The sequence below is a fragment of the Pinus tabuliformis genome, chromosome 1_1, assembly GCF_031772625.1.
Source record: "Pinus tabuliformis cultivar Carrire ecotype Pingquan chromosome 1_1, CPIR1, whole genome shotgun sequence".
NCBI lineage: Eukaryota > Viridiplantae > Streptophyta > Pinopsida > Pinales > Pinaceae > Pinus > Pinus tabuliformis.
Window position 1 is genome coordinate 98,009,137 of NC_142297.1, and position 20,573 is coordinate 98,029,709.

A 20,573-nucleotide genomic window follows, 5' to 3' on the forward strand; every position below is an offset into this window, starting at 1 on the left:
AGATCAAATTCACAAAAAAAATAATGCATTCCCTTTCATTTGCAAAATTATGTTTCTTTCCGACAGGGGCTTCCCTGGTCAGTGAAAGTGTGATGTTGTTTTTGCCCCCAGCAGGGTTTTACTCCCCAACTGACATGTTTTCTTCTAGTGGGGTGGTAGCCTGGTCCACCTCTACAAAAGTACTATTTACTGCAGATTGAGTCAGGTACAAGTTCCAGGTGACATTGGCAAGATAAATATCCCCCATGCACAGATACTAAGCCGAAGTGGTGCTTTCATAATTTGTGAGATGCTCCTACCATATTGTGATATCTCACATGTCTCCTGTTGGAGTTCATTGACAACATTTCAATCAAAAAAAAACACTAGGTTTCTAAAAGCTAAATGATACTGAGTTTTCGTGGAAATACTTACGTCATATATGGGCATCATTCCTGCATTTATTTGAATGTTTTGGTCCTTGGCTCCAAACAGTAAATATTAACCAATAGCTGTACATGTAGAAGATGTCTTCTCTTTGGAAGTTTGGATGCAGAGATTGGAGTATCATCTTTACAGTCCATATGGTGCCAGACTCCCGTGACACTAATAACTGGGGCTAAATAGAGTGATCTCAGTGGCCAACGCACTTGTCATCATCAAACCATGCTAAAAAATGGGCACCTAACTGTTTAGTTTTTGTTTTCATTTTCATTCTTAATATACTTTTTGACCAGTCTTGTCTATAGGACCTCTTTCTTAGAACCAAAATCAAGGGTAGAATTTAATAAGATTTTAACAAAAATTGTGATTAAAATGTTCAGCTTTTTAGGGTTTCCTACTGCTGATTGAACACTTTAGTTATAAATATAGGGATTATAAAAGAACTATTATATTAGGAAATGGAAAACCGAATTTTAAATAAACTATGCTTTAAGCCATATATATATATATTTAAATGTATGCAAGTGAGTTGGAATAAACTCAGGTCTGAAGCATGTGTGAATAGTATCCCAAGAAAAATGTTTAAACATATAAATTTAAAACCACTTGTGGTGATTGAACACTTTAGTTATCAATATAGGGATTATAAAAGGACTATTACATTAGGAAATGTAAAACTGAATTTCAAATAAACTATGTTTTAAGCCATCTATATATTTAAATGTATGCAAGTGAGTTGGAATAAACTCAGGTCTGAAGTGTTGGAAAATCAGAAAGGCAGTGAAGATTTTCTCGAACTTGATAATTACTTGTGATGTTACTTATTATTACGATTATTTATATCTTCTTTCTTTAGTTCATCAAGCAATTACCAAAAGCAGTAGCACATAAAACAATGAACACAAGATGTAGGCACATGCCGGGGCAAAACCCCCCCTCAAGGGGACAACCCAGTCAAAGTAATTTTTCCTTTCAATAGTATTCTTTGAGACTCTTCACCCTAGACCTTGACCAGAGCTTCCCTCCACACCAAGTCAGCCTCCAGAAGATTGATCTCTTCCCAGCAACTTCGACTATGCAACAACTTGCAGCAGCTAACAGCTTCTGGCAGCAGTCCAACTTGGGAGACTTCATTCTCCCAATCTAGAGCATGAAACAGAGAGAGACCACCACCAAAATTTCGATTTTCCTTGACTCCTTAGACTCCCTCAAACTCGTATTCACTTCGGCTTCCCGGTAACAGACTTCCCCAACTTCCTATTTCGCACTTCTGCCCAACAAACAAATTTTCGCACTTCTACCCACAAGAGAGAGAATGAGAAGTGATGCACCAAATGAATTTGAAATCCTTCCTTTTATAAGCTTCTTGTGGGGTCGAATGGGTCCTTAGGCCGACTTGATCTTCTCTTAGGCCAACATGGTGTGGAGATTACATAATTCATATTTGACTCGATACTTAACCTTTTTACATGATTCAAAAGCCCAAGAAGGGTCTCTTTAAATGTACAATAATTCTGTAGACTCGGAATAAATCCTTGAAGTCCCCATGGTGACCCAAGCATGTAACCCATGCTTTAATAAGTCACAATAGTAATAATAGTAATTTTTTTCTTTATTTTTTTGACAAGAACATTACATAATGACTCAAGTACATTATTGAGACTGAACATAGTTACTTTTTCCATCACTGCGTCTTAACTAGGGAAGTATTCATAATGTACATATACAATGGAAGGTCTCAAACTATATGAACCATGAAGAACTTTTAGGCACCGCAATACCATGGACTAGATACCTGACCAAGGCATCTATCCAACCAATCACTCAATAATTTAGTCACCGCAATGCCATGGATTAGATTCCTGACCTGAGCAATCTATCCAACTAGTGACTCAACAGTTTAGGCACCACAATGCCACGGACTAGATTCCTAACCAAGGCAATCTATCCAGGTGGGACTAAGGTGGACTCAAGCTTTCAAAACCCTCTAGGTAGCATCAAGCTTACTTGCTAACCACCAACCCAAAAATCCAAGTGTGTTTCTAAAACAGAGCTCAATAATAACCACCACATTTCCAACTTCGGGACCCAGACATCAGCACTAAGTGCCAACCAGATGTCTTCTCAGGCAATGCTTCACTCAAAAAGCCTCAACACCCTTTGATCCAGGAGATCAAGAATAACCAATCTCTCCCAATCAAATTGATTGGTAACCAGCATGCTATCAAATCCTTCGAGAGATTCACCTGTACAAACATAACCCCAATCTTTCACATGTACATAATCAAATACAAACTTTCGGGGTCTTACAGACAACAGATGTTGCTTCTCAATTTTCCATAGTAGGATTATCAACCAAATATTTGACAGAAGATTCCTCAATCATACATTTTTCTTCCTACTTCATATGCAGCAACATATTCTTCAATCGAATCCTGCTTTTCTTCTTTCAGGAACACTTCAAAATGCATTCTCCAATTTCCTTTTCCTGCTCATGGCCTTCACTCAGACTTAAGGTTGTTAGTCCTGGGCTAGTGCATGACACATTGTTGGGTCCCTATAATACAAGTGATTACCCCATTACTATTGTATTTATACCCCTTATTAATATTGTTGTGCCCCTATTGCCCCCATACTATTATTACTGTGCCCCATAGAATCCCTCTATTGTTATTTTTGTGGCTTTATATTATTATTGTTAGGTCGATTGGATTATATTGTGACTCCTTAGACTCCTATATATAGAAAGGAGGTTTTGTCATTTGAATCATCCAAGAATTGTTCATTTATGTAATGTAAAGGAGGTTTCCCCCTTGAAGAGGTTGAATTCTAAGGCGTTGATCTATCTTTTCTATCTTTTCTTGAGCTGGTTTCATAACATTTGGTATCAGAGCTTTGGATTCTAGGGTTTCGCTGCTCCAAACAGGTCATCGTGGCATTTTCACTATAACTTTTTTTCTGTGACGTTTCAGAAGTCGCAAAAAAAACCCATTTGAGAAGAAATCACGCTGAACCTTGGGTCCGAATTTCAGAGCTTTTTGCGCGATATTTGTGGAGATATGATCTGAGGAAGTTGGTCTTTTTGCAGACTCCTGAATCACATTCAGAACAGGTGACCTGGGAAAAATCATCATAACTCTCTCTGGGGATCGGATTGAAATTTCGTAAGAAGGTACAGAAAGAGGACGGACTGTAGTTTCTTGTATGCGTGTTTCAGATCCAAAGGTTGAAACAGTGACTCATGGCACGTCGTACAAGTTCGCTCTACTGAACTAGTCTAAAAGCAAGTCACTATGGGAGATTTCACATAACTCTTCATTGGAGAATCCAATTTGGGTCAGACTTGTGGCATTGGAAAGAGGACGCAGAAGGCTACTACATGTCGCAATTTCAGAACTAGATGATCCGAAATTACAGAGATACATCAGATTCAATATCAGGCTTCTATAAAGTGAAAAAAGGTGTGTAGATTTTCTTAAATTTTTGCTTAAGCTTGGTTTGAAAATTTATTTTGAAGGAATTCAAAGGGCATAATAGAGCATTATTATCGGTAACTGATGCCCCGAGGAAAGAAAATGCAAACACCTAGTAAGGAACCTGAAAGCTCTAGCATGACTCATGAAGAAGAAGAAGAAATGCTATATGATATATCAAAATTACAAGAACAAGTGCAACGTGTGTCACTTGCACAAAAAGCAACAGAATCTAAAATGGATGGTTTAAGGAAAGATGTAGAAGCTAAGATGGATGGTTTAAAGAAAGGTGTAGAAGCTAAGATGGATGGCATGGAAGCTAAGGTGAATGGCATGGACGCTAAAATTGATGGCATGGATGATAAGATGGAAGAATTGAAGATAAATATGAATAAGTTGCTACAAGAAATGGTCACTAAGGGTGAAAGGGTACTAAAGGAAACTCATGATGAGAACAAAAGAAATGTTAATCATGATTCCATAGACTCTAATGTTGGATCAAAGACTCACCATGTTCCAAAAATCGATATGAGGAAGTTTGATGGCAAGGATCCCGCCACATGGATATTACAGATGGAGCAATTCTTCGATCTCAATAATGTGCAAAACACACAAAAGGTACGTATGGCAACTTTATATTTGGAACCAAATCAGTTTGTATGGTATCAATGGCTTTGCTCTCGTAAACAATTTATCACTTGGGCAATTTTTACGGAAGAATTGATAGCACATTATGAGGATACAAAAAGCAACACTTTTTTTAGCCAATTGATAAGTCTCAAACAAAAGGGTTCAATAATGGAGCACATTGAGGAGTTCCAAAAATTGAACATAAGGGTAAAAGATATTCCAGAGGAGCATAGGATTGATGTGTTCATAGGGTCTTTAAAGGATAATATCCAACATGATGTTCGCCTTTGGGAACCTGATTCATTAGAGAAGGCATTCAGGTTAGCAAGAAAAATGGAAAGCAAAATTATGGCAACCAGGAAGCATACCACTCACAACTATAAAGACGGAAGTGTTGTTGCCCCTAGTCTTCCACAACCTATAAGGTTGACACCACAACAATTGGAAGAAAAAAGAGCAAAAGGGCTTTGTTACAGTTGTGATAGCAAATACACTAAAGGTCATAAGTGTGCTGAGAAGAAATTATTCTACATAGATTGTGAAGAGGAAGAAGAAAAGGAGCAAGAAAGGTCAAAAGAAGAGGATATACTCCAGGAACAAAGCCTAGATGAAGAACAAATAAATCCGACCATATCTTGTAATGCATTGGCAGGAATTACCACTCCTCAAACCATCAAGATAGAAGGACAAATCAAGAAGAAAAAGGTAATAGTGTTGATTGATTCAGGAAGCACCCACAATTTTATTCATTGTAAGGTAGCAAAAGAATTGAATTGCTTCCTATATCCAGCACCAGAGTGTCAAGTGATGATTGCAAATGGAGGAACAATAAATTGCTCTGGAAAGTGCCATAATATCAAGCTATCCATGGGAGAATATGTATTGACTAGCCCAATGCTTTCCATTCCAATGGGAGGTGCTGATGTTGTACTAGGAGTCCAATGGCTACAATCCTTGGGTACAATAGCTTTTAATTTTCAAGAACTTTTCATCAAATTTTCTACGGAAGGAAAGGAAGTTGAATTAAGGGGTATTGCAGGGAAACCAGGAAAGATAATCAGCTCTAATGGTATGACAAAGCTTCTAAAAAAGGAGCAAAGAGGTGTAATTGCACAATTATGTTCGCTAGATGTTTCCACATCGGAATCATCTATTTCTCCAGATCTCCAAAAAGTCCTGGACAATCATTCCAAGGTATTTGAGACTCCCAAAGGTCTCCCACCTATGCGTGATCATGATCATGCTATTCATCTGATTCCAGGAAGTGTTCCTCCAAACATCAGGCCGTACAGATATCCCTATGTCCAAAAGAGTGAAATTGAACGTATGGTTGCAGAAATGCTAGAGGCTGGTATAATTCAACCGAGTCAAAGTTCTTTCTCTGCTCCAGTAGTATTGGTGCACAAGAAGGATGGATCATGGCGCATGTGTCCAGATTATAGGGAGCTCAACAAGCTCACTATTAAAGATAAGTTCCCCATTCCTGTCATTGATGAATTACTGGATGAATTGCATGGATCAATTTACTTCACCAAGTTGGATCTTCGTTCAGGATATCATCAAATCAGAATGAAGATTGAAGACATTCCGAAAACAGCATTTAGAACTCATGAGGGTCATTATGAATTTTTGGTCATGCCTTTTGGCCTTACCAATGCACCTTCAACATTTCAAGGTTTGATGAATTCAATTTTCAAACCATTCCTTAGAAAATTTGTGTTAGTATTTTTTGATGATATACTAATCTACAGCAAGTCTTGGAAGGATCATGTTGAACATGTTGACAGGGTGCTACAACTATTGGAGGAGAAACAATTATATGCAAAAAGATCCAAATGTTTCTTTGGAGTCCAGGAGGTGGAATATCTGGGTCATATTGTATCTCATGAAGGAGTTAAGGTAGACCCTAGCAAAATTAAAGCCATTAAGGAATGGAAAATCCCCACATCCATAAAGCATCTGCGAGGATTTCTCGGGTTGACAGGGTATTATCGCAAGTTTGTTAAGAATTATGGGAGAATAGCAGCACCTCTAACAACATTATTGAAGAAAGATGCATTTTCATGGACTCCAGAAGCAACAAAGGCCTTTGAACATCTTAAAGAGGCAATGTGCCAAGCACCGGTCTTAGCTACACCGGACTTCACAAAAACCTTTATTGTGGAATGTGATGCTTCAGGAAATGGAATTGGTGCTGTTCTAATGCAAGATGAAAGACCCATTGCTTTTGAAAGTCGTCCAATCAAGGGAAAGTTTTTAAGCAAAGCTATTTATGAGAAGGAAATGTTGGCAATACTCCATGCACTTAAGAAATGGCGACCCTACCTAATGGGAAGACACTTCAAGGTAAAAACGGATCATGATAGCCTTAAATACTTTTTAGAACAAAGATTATCCTCTGAAGAGCAACAAAAGTGGGTCACAAAGATGTTGGGTTATGACTTTGAAATCATCTACAAAAAAGGGAAGCAAAATGTGGTGGCAGATGCACTCTCAAGAAAGGATGAGGATGTGGAAGCATTGTTGTGCGCCATTTCTATTATCCAACCAGATTGGATAAACGAAGCAAGGGAGGAATGGAAGAATGACGAAGAAGTGTGGGCACTTATTCGAAAGTTACAACAAGATTCCAGTACGTCTGATACATTTAGCTGGCAAAATGATTCGTTATGGTACAAAGATCGCTTATACCTCTGTAAGAATTCCCAGCTAAAACAAAAGATTCTTATGGAATTGCACACTTCTCCCTTAGGAGGGCACTCAGGATTTTTAAAAACTTACCACAGGGTTAAGAAGGAATTTTTTTGGGATGGCCTTAAATCAGATATTCAAAAGTTTGTGGCGGAATGTTTGGTTTGCCAACAAAATAAAGTTGAAACAATTAAGACACCGGGTCTATTACAACCTTTATCCATTCCAAGCCAACGTTGGGAGGAGGTTTCAATGGATTTTATCACAGGTTTACCCAAGTCTGAGGGAAAGAGTGTCATCATGGTGGTAGTTGACAGACTTACCAAGTATGCACACTTTTGTGCATTATCACATCCATTTAAAGCCAGTACAGTTTCTACTGCATTTATGGAAACAATTCAAAAGCTACATGGAAACCCAAAGATTATTGTAAGTGACAGAGATCCCATTTTCACTGGAAATTTTTGGACAGAATTATTTTCTTGTCTTGGTACTCAGTTAGCTCATAGCTCATCTTATCATCCTCAATCTGATGGGCAAACTGAGATAGTAAACAAATGTTTGGAAGGATATCTTCGTTGCTTTGTATCTGATAAACAGACACAATGGGTCAAATGGTTGCCTCTGGCTGAATGGTGGTATAACACTTCCTTCCATACAGCAACAAAAATGACCCCATTTATGGCACTTTATGGGTATCAACCACCATCCATCACATCATATTTAAGAGAAAATTCTAAGGTTCAGGCAGTGGAACATCACATCGAACATCAACAACAAGTCCTCCAACTCTTAAAGGATAACCTCGTGTTGGCACAGAATAGAATGAAACAACAGGCAGATCAACATCGCAGTGAAAGAAGTTTTGATGTAGGTGATTGGGTATTCCTACGGCTACAACCATATAAGCAAATGTCCCTCAAGCAAGCTAAGAAGGATAATAAATTATCACCAAAGTATTATGGTCCGTACAAGGTGTTGCAAAAGATTGGTACTATGGCATACAAATTGGAGCTTCCTGCAGCTTCTCGATTGCACCCAGTTTTCCATGTTTCATGTTTAAAGAAGGTTATAGGCGACAAGCTCCCAGTTCAAACAATATTGCCAGAACTTGACGAGGAAGGAAAAATTATATTGGAACCGGAAGCAGTCACAGAAACAAGAACTCGACAGCTACGAAATCGATCAATTTCAGAGTATCTTATCAAGTGGAAGAACTTATCCGCTGAAGATTCCACATGGGAGGATGAGAATTTTATGCAGAAGTATCCAGAACTACTCAAGCGTTGAGGACAACACTTTTTTGAAGGAGAGGGGCATGTTGGGTCCCTATAATACTAGTGATTACCCCATTACTATTGTAGTTATACCCCTTATTAATATTGTTGTGCCCCTATTGCCCCCATATTGTTATTACTGTGCCCCATAGAATCCCTCTATTGTTATTTTTGTGGCTTTATATTATTATTGTTAGGTCGGCTGGATTATATTGTGACTCCTTAGACTCCTATATATAGAAAGGAGGTTTTGTCATTTGAATCATCCAAGAATTGTTCATTTATGTAATGTAAAGGAGGTTGCCCCCTCGAAGAGGCTGAATTCTAAGGCGTTGATCTATCTTTTCTTGAGCTGGTTTCATAACACACATGAAGCAGAGAACCATATTTGTCACTCCCTCTCAACTAGGAAGCACCTCTTTATCTGGACTCGCTCTTAATCCTAGGGAGATCTCTTCAATTCATGCTTCCTCTGGGAGATCAGCTTCTTCTTTTTCAACATAGGAGAATCTTTTGTGCCTTCCAACCATTTCATCAGAGTTATTATCATCCTCATCATGCTTGTCACATCGAGCATCTTCACCAAGTTGAAGATTGTGTACAGGCTCCAGCACAGCTTGCTTGTCACATCGAGATTCCCCTGTACAAACACAACCCCAATATTTCACATGTACATAATCAAATACAAACTTCCAGGGTCTTACAGACAACAGATGTTGCTTCTCAAATTTCCATAGTAGGATTATCAATCGAATCTTTGACAGAAGATTCCTCAATCATACATTTTTCTTCCTACTTCATATGTAGCAACATATTCTTCAATCAAATCCTGTTTTTCTTCTTTTAACAACACTTCAAAATGCATTCTCCAATTTCCTTTTCCTATTCATGGCCTCCACTCAAACTTACAGTTGTTAGTCCTGGGCTAGTGCATGACACATGAAGCAGAGAACCATATCTGTCACTCCCCTCAACCAGGAAGCACCTCTTTATCCGGACTCCCTCTTAATCTTAGGGAGATCTCTGTTATTCATGCTTCCTCTAGGATATCAACTTCTTCTTTTTCAACATAGGAGAATCTTTTGTGCCTTCCAACCATTTCATCAGAGTTATTATCATCCTCATCATGCTTGTCACATCGAGCATCTTCACCAAGTTGAAGATTGTGTACAGGCTCCAGCACAACTTGCTTGTCACATCGAGATTCCCCTGTACAAACACAACCCCAATATTTCACATGTACAGAATCAAATACAAACTTCCGGGGTCTTACAGACAACAGATGTTGCTTCTCAAATTTCTATAGTAGGATTATCAACCGAATCTTTGACAGAAGATTCCTCAATCATACATTTTTCTTCCTACTTCATATGTAGCAACATATTCTTCAATCAAATCCTGTTTTTCTTCTTTTAACAACACTTCAAAATGCATTCTCCAATTTCCTTTTCCTGTTCATGGCCTTCACTCAAACTTACAGTTGTTAGTCCTGGGCTAGTGCATGACACATGAAGCAAAGAACCATATCTGTCACTCCCTCTCAACCAGGAAGCACCTCTTTATCCGGACTTCCTCTTAATCTTAGGGAGATCTCTGTTATTCATGCTTCCTCTAGGATATCAACTTCTTCTTTTTCGACATAGGAGAATCTTTTGTGCCTTCCAACCATTTCATCAAAGTTATTATCATCCTCATCATGCTTGTCACATCGAGCATCTTCACCAAGTTGAAGATTGTGTACCAAGCTCCAACACAGCTTACTTGTCACATCGAGATTCACCTGTACAAACACAACCCCAATATTTCACATGTACATAATCAAATACAAACTTCCGAGGTCTTACTGACAACAGATGTTGCTTCTCAATTTTCCATAGTAGGATTATCAACCGAATCTTTGACAAAAGATTCCTCAATCATACATTTTTCTTCCTACTTCATATGAAGCAACATATTCTTCAATCAAATCCTGTTTATCTTCTTTCAGCAACACTTCAAAATGCATTGCCTTCACTCAAACTTACGGTTGTTAGTCCTGGGCTAGTGCATGACACATGAAGCAAAGAACCCTATCTGTCACTCCCTCTCAACCAGGAAGCACCTCTTTATCCGGACTCCCTCTTAATCTTAGGGAGATCTCTTCTATTCATGCTTCCTCTAGGAGATCAGCTTCTTCTTATTCGACACAGGAGAATCTTTTGTGCCTTCCAACCATTTCATCAGAGTTATTATCATCCTCATCATGCTTGTCACATCGAGCATCTTCACCAAGTTGAAGATTGTGTACCAGGCTCCAGCACAGCGTGCTTGTCACATCGAGCATCTTCACTAAGTTGAAGATTGTGTACCTGCATAACTTGCTTGCTACATCAAACATCTTCACCAAGTTGAAGATTGTGTACCTACTACCTGCACAGCTTGCTTGTTACATCGAGCATCTTCACCAAGTTGAAGATTGTGTACCTGCACAACTTAGATAACAAGTACAACCAAATCTATAAAAGCATGATGTTAGCCATATCAAAAACACATAAGCATTTAAAATTTATTCATATCATATACCCAGACTTAATTATAAACAAGAAATATATACTCTTCAACATCTTACTAGGGACTTTGTCATACACACTAGACTATTTCATAACAACACTCATTCCATCTAGGGTTTCAATATGTCTTCCAAAGGTATGACATACCTTACTACAACATATAGTAAACCCTAAACGATTCACACAAATATGGATCTACAAATTATCTAACAACCTTCCAAAATACATGTGTTAGACTCCTCACTAGGGATTCATACAAATCCTAGATTTCATACAAAAGAATTAATCAAAGTCAATCACAGCTTAGTCATTAACCTGACTAGCTTCCACTAGGGTTAGTTCCAAACCCCTAGATTTTCAATCAACCATCAATCAGTCACTAACATGACCAATCCTAGATTACTTGAAAGGTTACTTGAAAACCCTAGATTTCCGAGCAATCATCATACTCAACCAAAAGTTCAAATTTCAACAATTTCTTCACAAATCTCAAATTGTCATATAATCAACATTCATCGGAGATTTATACTTCGACTAAGGTTCAACTCTAAAACCCTAGAATTCCATTTTCACAAATTCAACAATCTTATATAAATCTCAAATCATCATATTCCAGAGATTTTACTTTGACTGAGGTTTAATTCAAAATCCTTAGATTTCCAATCTCAACAATCATTTCATGCATAAATCTCAGATTGTTATATTTCACACTAGACAATGTCACTACTAGGGTTTCACTGCCAAACCCTAGATTTTCATTTTTTCAACAATCATCTAATAGATTTCAAATTGTTATATCACACATACTAAACAACTTTTAACCCCACTTGGGTCTCGCTATAACACCCATTGTTTTAAAAAACGATCGAGTCGACTCCGACTAGGCCGAGTCAGAACGATCCAATGCCTGGCCTGGTCGGCTGGGTGGCCGAAACAAAACGGTTGGCCGAATTGTTACCGAGCCAGTCATTGATTCGGTCGACTCGATAACAACTCGGCCGACTCGGTAATGACTCGGTTGGCTCGGTAACAACTCGGTCGGCTCGACTCTTTGACAAAAATCCTGAAGCACATTTGTTAAAAGTTGTTCTGCCTCTTACATATCAATGGTTGGGTTGTTGTTTATTGCATATTTATAGCCCTAAAGTAATCTATCACTATGAGAAACTTTTGAAAATTACAAGGTTATCCTAGTGGCATGAATTAGAAAACTGAAACAATGCATTGAGCCATACAATGTTTTTAAAAGGCAAACGTTCTGGGAATGGACTAATAAATACACATTTACCTTTGATTGTTCTGGAGCTTGACCAGAATTAAATCAAGGGTTTTGAGACTTCATTGGGGGCAAAGAATTGGTATTATTGTTGTTGTAGTCTAGTGATTGTCCTTAGGTTGAGGCAGAAAAGAATCCTGGCATTGGTGACTAAGTATGAACTTTGTATTGGACAGTGCACTGGGTGCCATTTTGATATAATGGATATTCATGAGCCTACTTTGATCATATGTTGTCTTCTCTCTATATTCTAAAGCTTTTTGTTTGGAAACATGAATGAAAATCTTTAAAATTACGATTTTTATAAAAAAATAAATATTTAATGTATTTTTCACAACGACCGAGTCATTGAAATCAAACCAATCGAGTTGATACTGAGTCGGAGTCTGAGTCGGAGCCGACCCTCAGCAGTTTCCGAACCGGAGTCGGAGTTTTAAAACATTGATAACACCCTATATTTCCAAACATCAACATCCTAGAATCTCAAACAAGGACTTCATTAAATCCTAAGACTCATGACCATCAATGACTAGGTCAACACACATATCTAGGAATTCATAAGCATATCATATGTCCAATAACATTAATACATCTGACCTAGACCAAGCTAGGGATTCAATCAAAAGGACATATCTCTATATGCCTAGATTTTATCACCATTCAAATACATTTCATGTCATGAGATAGTCAAACCCAACTTCACAAATATCAATAAGAGTTAGACATACAAACATATTGATTATAGTAGGATTAACACACACATGCCAAGTAAATCAATTCTAAGACAATAGGGTCTTGCTCACACATTCCACCAAACCCTAATGAGTTTTGGTTCCAATGTAGAACACACATTCCACCAAACCCCAATGAGCTAGGGTTCCAATGTGGAAACTTCAAAGGTTTTGGGATTTTAGATCTTATCATTCCATCTTAACAAGTTAGGATTTCTCGATCATACCAAAATCCCAAACATGAAATCATCAATAAAGACTTCAACTAGCATTTCACAATATCCCTAATTAGTTTAGGGTTTCAAACATTCACAACAACTTACCCTTCAGTTAGGGTTTTCCAGAACAAGTCTAGGGTTCTACCAAATCAAATAAGTGTAGGGTGGCTAGATTTATCAAGAGATGAATCACCCAAAACAAGAATCAGTAGGATTCAATATTGCTAGTCATAACAAGGTAGAGAAAGAGTTAGTTGAAGTGAGCGAAGGGAGGTGGTGGAGGGGAAAGGAGATAGAGGTGAGAGAAACAATGTTATAGAGGGGGAGAGGGACGTGAGTGGGGGGTAGAGAGTGAGAGAGATGGTGGAAGGGAGGGAGGGGAGGAGATAAAGAGAACATGAGAGATAGTGGGAGGGAGGTGCGGAGGGGAGAGAGGGAGGTTGATAGAGTGGTAGAGGAGGGAGGGAGAGAAGGTAAGGGAGGGGAACAGAGAGAGAAGTAGTGAGGGAGGGATGGATGGATGGGGATGTAGAGGGAAAGATGGGAAAAGAAAAAGAGAAAAAGAGAGAGGGATTGAGAGTTGTAGAGAAAGGGAGAGAGCAAGTGAGAAAGAAAGAGAACGTGGGTAAGGTATAGAGAGAGGGGGGGTGGACCGGAGAGACAAGGGATAGAAGGGGTGAGAGAGTGATAGAGAGGAAGGAAGGAGAGACTCAGGGAGGAGGGAGAGAGGGAGAGATACATATGACTGAGACAGAGAGACTAAATATATGCCATGAAAATATGCAAAAACATCTACTCAAGGACAAGGTTTTATACATATATAGACATGCGTGGTTTGTATTCTCGAGATTTTTTAATCTCAGAAAAAGAACACGGCTTAACAAATTCTTAGCAATTTTGAAAAATGTCTGGCCGATTAAATTCCCCACTAAAACTGGAGATTCGGTGAAATTCAAATATTTTTCGGAAGTCGTTAATCTGAACTGGGACCGTTATAAGCGAAGTCATAAAGTAAAAGAACTACTGTCGGTGAAAACATCCCAAGTCAGATGAAAACCCGTGCACCTCAACTTTGAGTTATGCGCTTCGCCAACTCAAAAGAACCAGATTCTACATTTTGCAGATGTTTTCGACATGTTAAATGGTGCCGATCAATGTGCTTAAGCGGTAAAATTGGACCAAGAGATAAATTCCGAATCTGTTGGAAAGTAAGAGGTAGGCACCGGCAGCTGTACAATCGTGTTCGGCCACATAAATCCACAAAATATCAAACTCGTCATTTCGTGGGAGTAAATTTAACGATGGAGTTATGATACAGTGAAGTGGCCATTTAGGGTTTGCTGGAGGATAACTATACATTAACGGCCGAAAGATGGTTTTCGAAATTCACGGCAAAATTTTAGAAAGAGAATCATCTATATGAAAACTGGCAGTAAAATTACGGAATTGGGAGAGTTACCTGGACATCGGATTGCAGAGACCATCCAGATTTAGTTGCTTCTTTGAATGCCGCGATCAAGGAGCTATTATCCATCGCGGGACTGCAGAGATTAGATGTTTTTTCGGGTTTTAAAAAATTCTTTTAAGCCTTTAATCGATCTTGCAGTGGCTTAAACCAATCCCCATCATGACAGGATTTGACAGGCCCCGAAGAAAACTGCTTCCGCAGTGGGAATATACCATGAAAATGAACTTTTTGGTTCCGTTGGTGCCTGTACTCTTGAAACTTCTCCAGCCACGGAAGTACTTCAATCTCGACTTTTCCAATTTAATTATTTTGAGGAATTTACATTCAAAAGTGTTTAATGAGTTTTTGAACTTAGTCTAATAAGGCTATTGCAGTTGTAATATCCCACATCACAAATGGCCCCTCATAGTAACTACTAAACGACAATTCAATGCATGATAAATTCAATTTTTGACTTGAGCATGGTTAATTTTTGGCTTGACCGTGGTTAATCTTATGCTTGAGTGTGGTTGCTTTTTAGTGGTTATTGAGCGTCCCCTCCATGGAAATGTTAAGATCCTCTAGTTGAGAAAACCTCGTTATGAGTGTTTTTGGGATTGGTTGTGGTTATGGATTCCTCTCCTAAGTCTTTATTTTGAGATAGTATTTTAGAAGTTTGTCATTGTATTCGGGATATTGATGAAGACTTAATCCATTTCCTTTTCTTTTTTTTTAAATAAGGAGGATGGAAATTGTTACTCTTTTTCTCTATTTTGACTCGAAGATATATGGTGTTAGCGTTGGTAAATTTTGGGTTAATAGGTTAATTTATTAATATCTGGCTTTCTCTAATAATTATAGCAATTTAGATTAAAAAATAATGGTAGGTTTTGATTAAGGGTAAGTTAGATCCAGTGTTTTTGTAGCTATGAGTTTTATGCTTTTTTATTTGGAAAATAAGAAGATAAAGACTTAATTTTTAGGAGAAAATCATATTCTTGAGCACCAATATTCATGTATTTAAATCATTGGACACATGATTTCAATATTGAGCAAGGTGTCTCTTTAGTCATCCTTATCTCGGTCTATTAGCCATACAACCCTCTTCTTTGTTGAAATGAAGACACAATGGAAGTATTTGGGATTCTCTTTGTTGCTATATAAATATATCTAAACTAAAAGATAGTATGTTTTCCTATGCCATAATATGCATGGAAGTAGATCTTGAAATGGGGCTCCCATGCACAGTCCTCCTAATTAGGTAATTAGAGTCAGGCAATTACCTTTAAGTGCAAAAGTTACCACAAATATGGTGATTTTGTGAAGGATTGCAAAAAATACTAAAAAATCTTGCAACCCAAGCAAGAAAAATAGGAGCAATGGCAAAGAGATAAAAGGAAGAAGCTTGTTAAACAAGGCATACCTTGAACAACTCCCAAAGCAAGCATGATGTCAATCAGCCCTTCAAATCTTGCATGTGACATGTCAAGTTGATGATGAATATTTCGTGGAATGGCCTCAAACATTGTTGTCTGAGTAGTCCTTCAAGGATATAAAAATTATATTTTTCATATGGAATATAAAGATATTTCTCATGGAAAATTATATATATATATAGAGAGAGAGAGAGAGAGATCAAATTTTCCCCCAATGTAGCGATTATTTTGGGGCTTCATGTTCCAAGCATTTCCATTTCCAAAACACATAGCTAGGATAATAAACAAATATGATAAATTACAAAGGGAGAAAGCATACCCAACTCAATAGTGGGAGAATCATATTTGTAATAAGACACAAGGGGTTTGTAAGGATCCAACTCAATATAAATGTCAAAGAATTTATGAATACCTAACCATTATCAACATAGAAATACCCAAGTGACAAGTCCTCATGAAATGCCACCACTAAATTGTGTATCATGTGGGGAAATATAATCTTTGATCTGTTCATTTGATAAAGAAGTGGTGTAGAGAGCCATAAATACAAGAGAAAGATGGCATAACCAACTAAATGAAGAGTCACTCGTTGTGGGAAGAAAAGAAAGTGGATTTGTGATGACCCATCTCCATACAAAAGTGGGCCCAATAAACTACTAAAAGAATATTGTCACCAAACTACTTATCATTTGAGGGACTGCAATACTAAACTACCCATGCAAAAAGGAAGTACTAGAAGAAACATCATGTATGTTAAGTCCTATTTAAGCCTCATGTTAATCCTAAAACCCCTTATTAAGCCTTAAATATTGAGTGATTACATTTCTATTATTATATTGTTATGTAGGCACCTTTCATGTGTTGAAATATGTAACTAGTGTCGATCTTCATAATGTAATAAAATGTAATTTCTATCGTTGATATGTTTATTATTATATTCATATTATTATTTTTATTTCGGTCGAAGCATATTTTTCATGCTTATAGAGTCAAAGAAGAATTTATTAAGAGTCAAAAGAATGTATTTGAGTCAAGTGTCATTTGGACTTTTGAAATAAAAAGAAAAACAAATTATTTTTGAGTCAAAGTGTCAACACAAGATCAAGTTGACCCTCCTTGAACAAGTCAGCGTATTATTTGACCCTCCTAGACATGTATATATAGAGTCAATTTGGCCTCTTGGTGACATATTCATTCATCAACTCACCACATTAATTTTTATGCAGAAACAAGAAGGAAAATCAGTCGAAGTCAAAGGAGAGAGAAAAATGTGATTTTTGCCCTAATTATATTCACACATGCAAAAAAATATGTGGTTTTTTTAGGCTACTACAATGTCAAAATTCAGCCTCCACTACAGGTCCGAGATTTTCTGTGATTTGACCAAATTTCAAAAAGGTTTGACCAGCATTGACTTTTGTTGACTTTGACTTATTGGAGGTGACTTAGAGGAGGGTTGACTTGGGTTCTTTATGACAGTCTTGGTTCTCGTCTTGAGTCTTGAAAATCTCATTTTGATCTGATTTTATAAGAGAAGGATCTTTGGGTTTTCCCCCTTATGGGGTTTTTCCCTGGCTTGGAGCCTAATTTCTTATGTTCTTTATCTCTTTGTGATCTTTATGTTTTGGTAATTGCTTGATGAAGAGAACATAAAATATTTAACAAGAAGCCAATAAACACTCATAGGTAATTATCAAGTTAAGAGAAATCAAGCATCATCTTCATTATACTTGGTATCCCAACATGATTTCACAGCTAAGGTGAAGGGAAGGCGGCTTGAAGATCACTACTTATTGGCTTATTTGAAGACATTATCACAACAATCATCTCTCCAAAGAAATAAGGCTTGAAGATCTTTTTGTTAAAAACATCCTCATAGCAGTCATCTCTCTCTTAAGGACATTATTAAATGCTTTTGAAAAATCATCAAGTTCTCGCTTACTCATCAACACTTTTGTCCCCTCATCAGCATTCTTGAAGACACTCTTACAATAACTTCTCCTTCTTTGACATGTAAGTACTCTAATATACTCTATGTCTAATCCTCCCATCCAAATGACATTTATTTGTAAGGCAACAAGCTTGATGGAGATTCTAACTAAAACGCTTGGAAGAAGAGAATTGATCTAGTTCTCAAAGAAAATGAAGTCATGCAATTTGTTGAAGGCAGTCTAGTACCAGACATAAATAATGCTCAAGAAGTAGCCAAGTACACAAGGGAGAAATTAGGGCTCAAAGAATCCTCTTTGAATCTATTAAAGATCATCTCATCACTTTTGTTTCATATTTTTCCACATCCAAATAAGTATATATCAAATTGGTCAAACTATATTCAGTCAGTACTACAGGTCAAAGGATATCTCTAAGGAATCAACTTTATGGAACATGAATATCAAAGGAATAAGATGTGGCCTCATATTTTATGAAAATATCAAAAATAAAGGATCAACATCAAGGACTTGGAGAAACCATATTTGATTTTGAATTAATAACTTTCATGCTTATTATTATGAAACCAGCTCGCAAAAAAATAGAAAAGATAGATCAACTCCTTAGAATTCAACCTCTTCGAGGGGAAACCTCCTTTACATTACACAAATGAACAATTCTTGGATGATTCAAATGACAAAACCTCCTTTCTATATATAGGAGTCTAAGGGGTCACAATATAACTAGGTCGACCTAACAATAATAATATAAAGGCACAAAAATAACAATAGAGGGATTATGTGGGGCACAATAATAACAATATGGGGACAATAGGGGAACAACAATAACAATAAGGGTGACAAGGACAATAGTAATGGGGGAATCACTAGTATTATAGGGACCTAACATGCCCCTCTCCGTAAAAAAAGTATTGTCCTCAACGCTTGAGTAGTTTTGGATGCTTCTGTATAAAATTCTCATCCTCCCATGTGGAATCTTCAACGGGTCAGTTCTTCCACTTGATGAGATACTATGAAATTGATCGATTTCGTAGCTGTCGAGTTCTTGTTTCTTTGACTGCTTCAGGTTCCAATATGATTTTTCCTTCCTCATCAAGTTTTCGCAATATTGTTTGAATTGGAAGCTTGTCACCTATAACCTTCTTTAAGCATGAAACATGGAAAACTAGGTGCACGCCATAGTACCTATCTTTTGCAACACCTTGTACGGACCATAATACTTTGGTGATAATTCATTATCCTTCTTAGCTTACTTGAGGGATATTTGTTTATATGGTTGTAGCCGTAGGAATACCTAATCACCTACATTAGAACTTATTTCGCTGCGATATTGATCTCCGTGTTGTTTCATTCTATTATGTGCCAAGGTGAGGTTATCCTTTAAGAATTGGAGAACTTGTTACTGATGCTCGATGTATCTTCCACTGCTTGAACGTTAGAATTTTTTCTTAAATATGATGTGATGGATGGTGGATGATATCCATAAAGTGCCATAAATGGGGTCATTTTTGTTGCAGTATGGAAGGAAGCGTTAAAGTGTTATACCACCATTAAGTCAGAGGCAACCATTTGACCCATTGTGTCTATTTATCTGATACAAAGCAACAAAGATATCCTTCCAAACATTTGTTTACTATCTCAGATTGCCCATCAGATTGAGGATGATAAGATGAGCTATGAGCTAACTGAGTACCAAGACAAGAAAATAATTATGTCCAAAAATTTCCAGTGAAAATGGGATCTCTGTCACTTACAATAATCTTTGGGTTTCCATGTAGCTTTTGAATTGTTTCCATAAATGCATTAGAAACTGCTCGCTTTAAATGGATGAGATAATGCACAAAAGTGTGCATACTTGGTAAGTCTGTCAATTACCACCATGATAACATTCTTTCCTTTGTACTTAGGTAAACCTGTGATAAAATCCATTGAAACCTCCTCCCAATGTTGGCTTGGAATGGATAAAGGTTGTAATAGTCTTGGGGTTTTAATTGTTTCAACTTTATTTTGTTGGCAAACCAAACATTCTGCCACAAACTTTTGAATATCCGATTTAAGGCCATCCCAAAAAAAATCCTTCTTAACCCTATGGTAGGTTTTTAGAAATCCTAAGTGCCCTCCTAAGGGAGAGGTGTGCAATTCCCTAAGAATCTTTTGTTTGAGTTGGGAATTCTTACATAGGTATAACCGATCCTTGTACCATAACGAATCATTTTTCAGCTAAATGTATCAAATGTACTGGGATCTTGTTGTATCTTTTGAATGAGTGCCCACACTTCCTCGTCATTCTTCCATTCATCCCTTTCTTCTTTTATCCAATCTGGTTGGATAATAGAAATGGTGCAAAGAAATGCTTCCACATCCTCATCCTTTATTGAGAGTGCATCTGCCACAACATTTTGCTTCCCTTTTTTGTTGATGATTTCAAAGTCATAACCCAACATCTTTGTGACTGATTTTTGCTACTCTTCTG

General features: G+C 37.4%; 1 protein-coding gene across 1 annotated transcript in view; it reads right to left on the minus strand.

Moving 5' to 3' along the window:
• LOC149211835 (uncharacterized) overlaps positions 1-15,072 on the minus strand; it is a 299,240-nt gene extending 284,168 nt beyond the window's left edge. Inside the window, exon 1 of the mRNA XM_089391597.1 lies at positions 14,728-15,072. Coding sequence (XP_089247723.1) covers positions 14,728-14,802 — 75 coding nt within the window. The 5' untranslated portion in view covers positions 14,803-15,072. The remainder of the gene's footprint in view (positions 1-14,727) is intronic.
• Between the last annotated feature and the right edge of the window lie 5,501 nt (positions 15,073-20,573).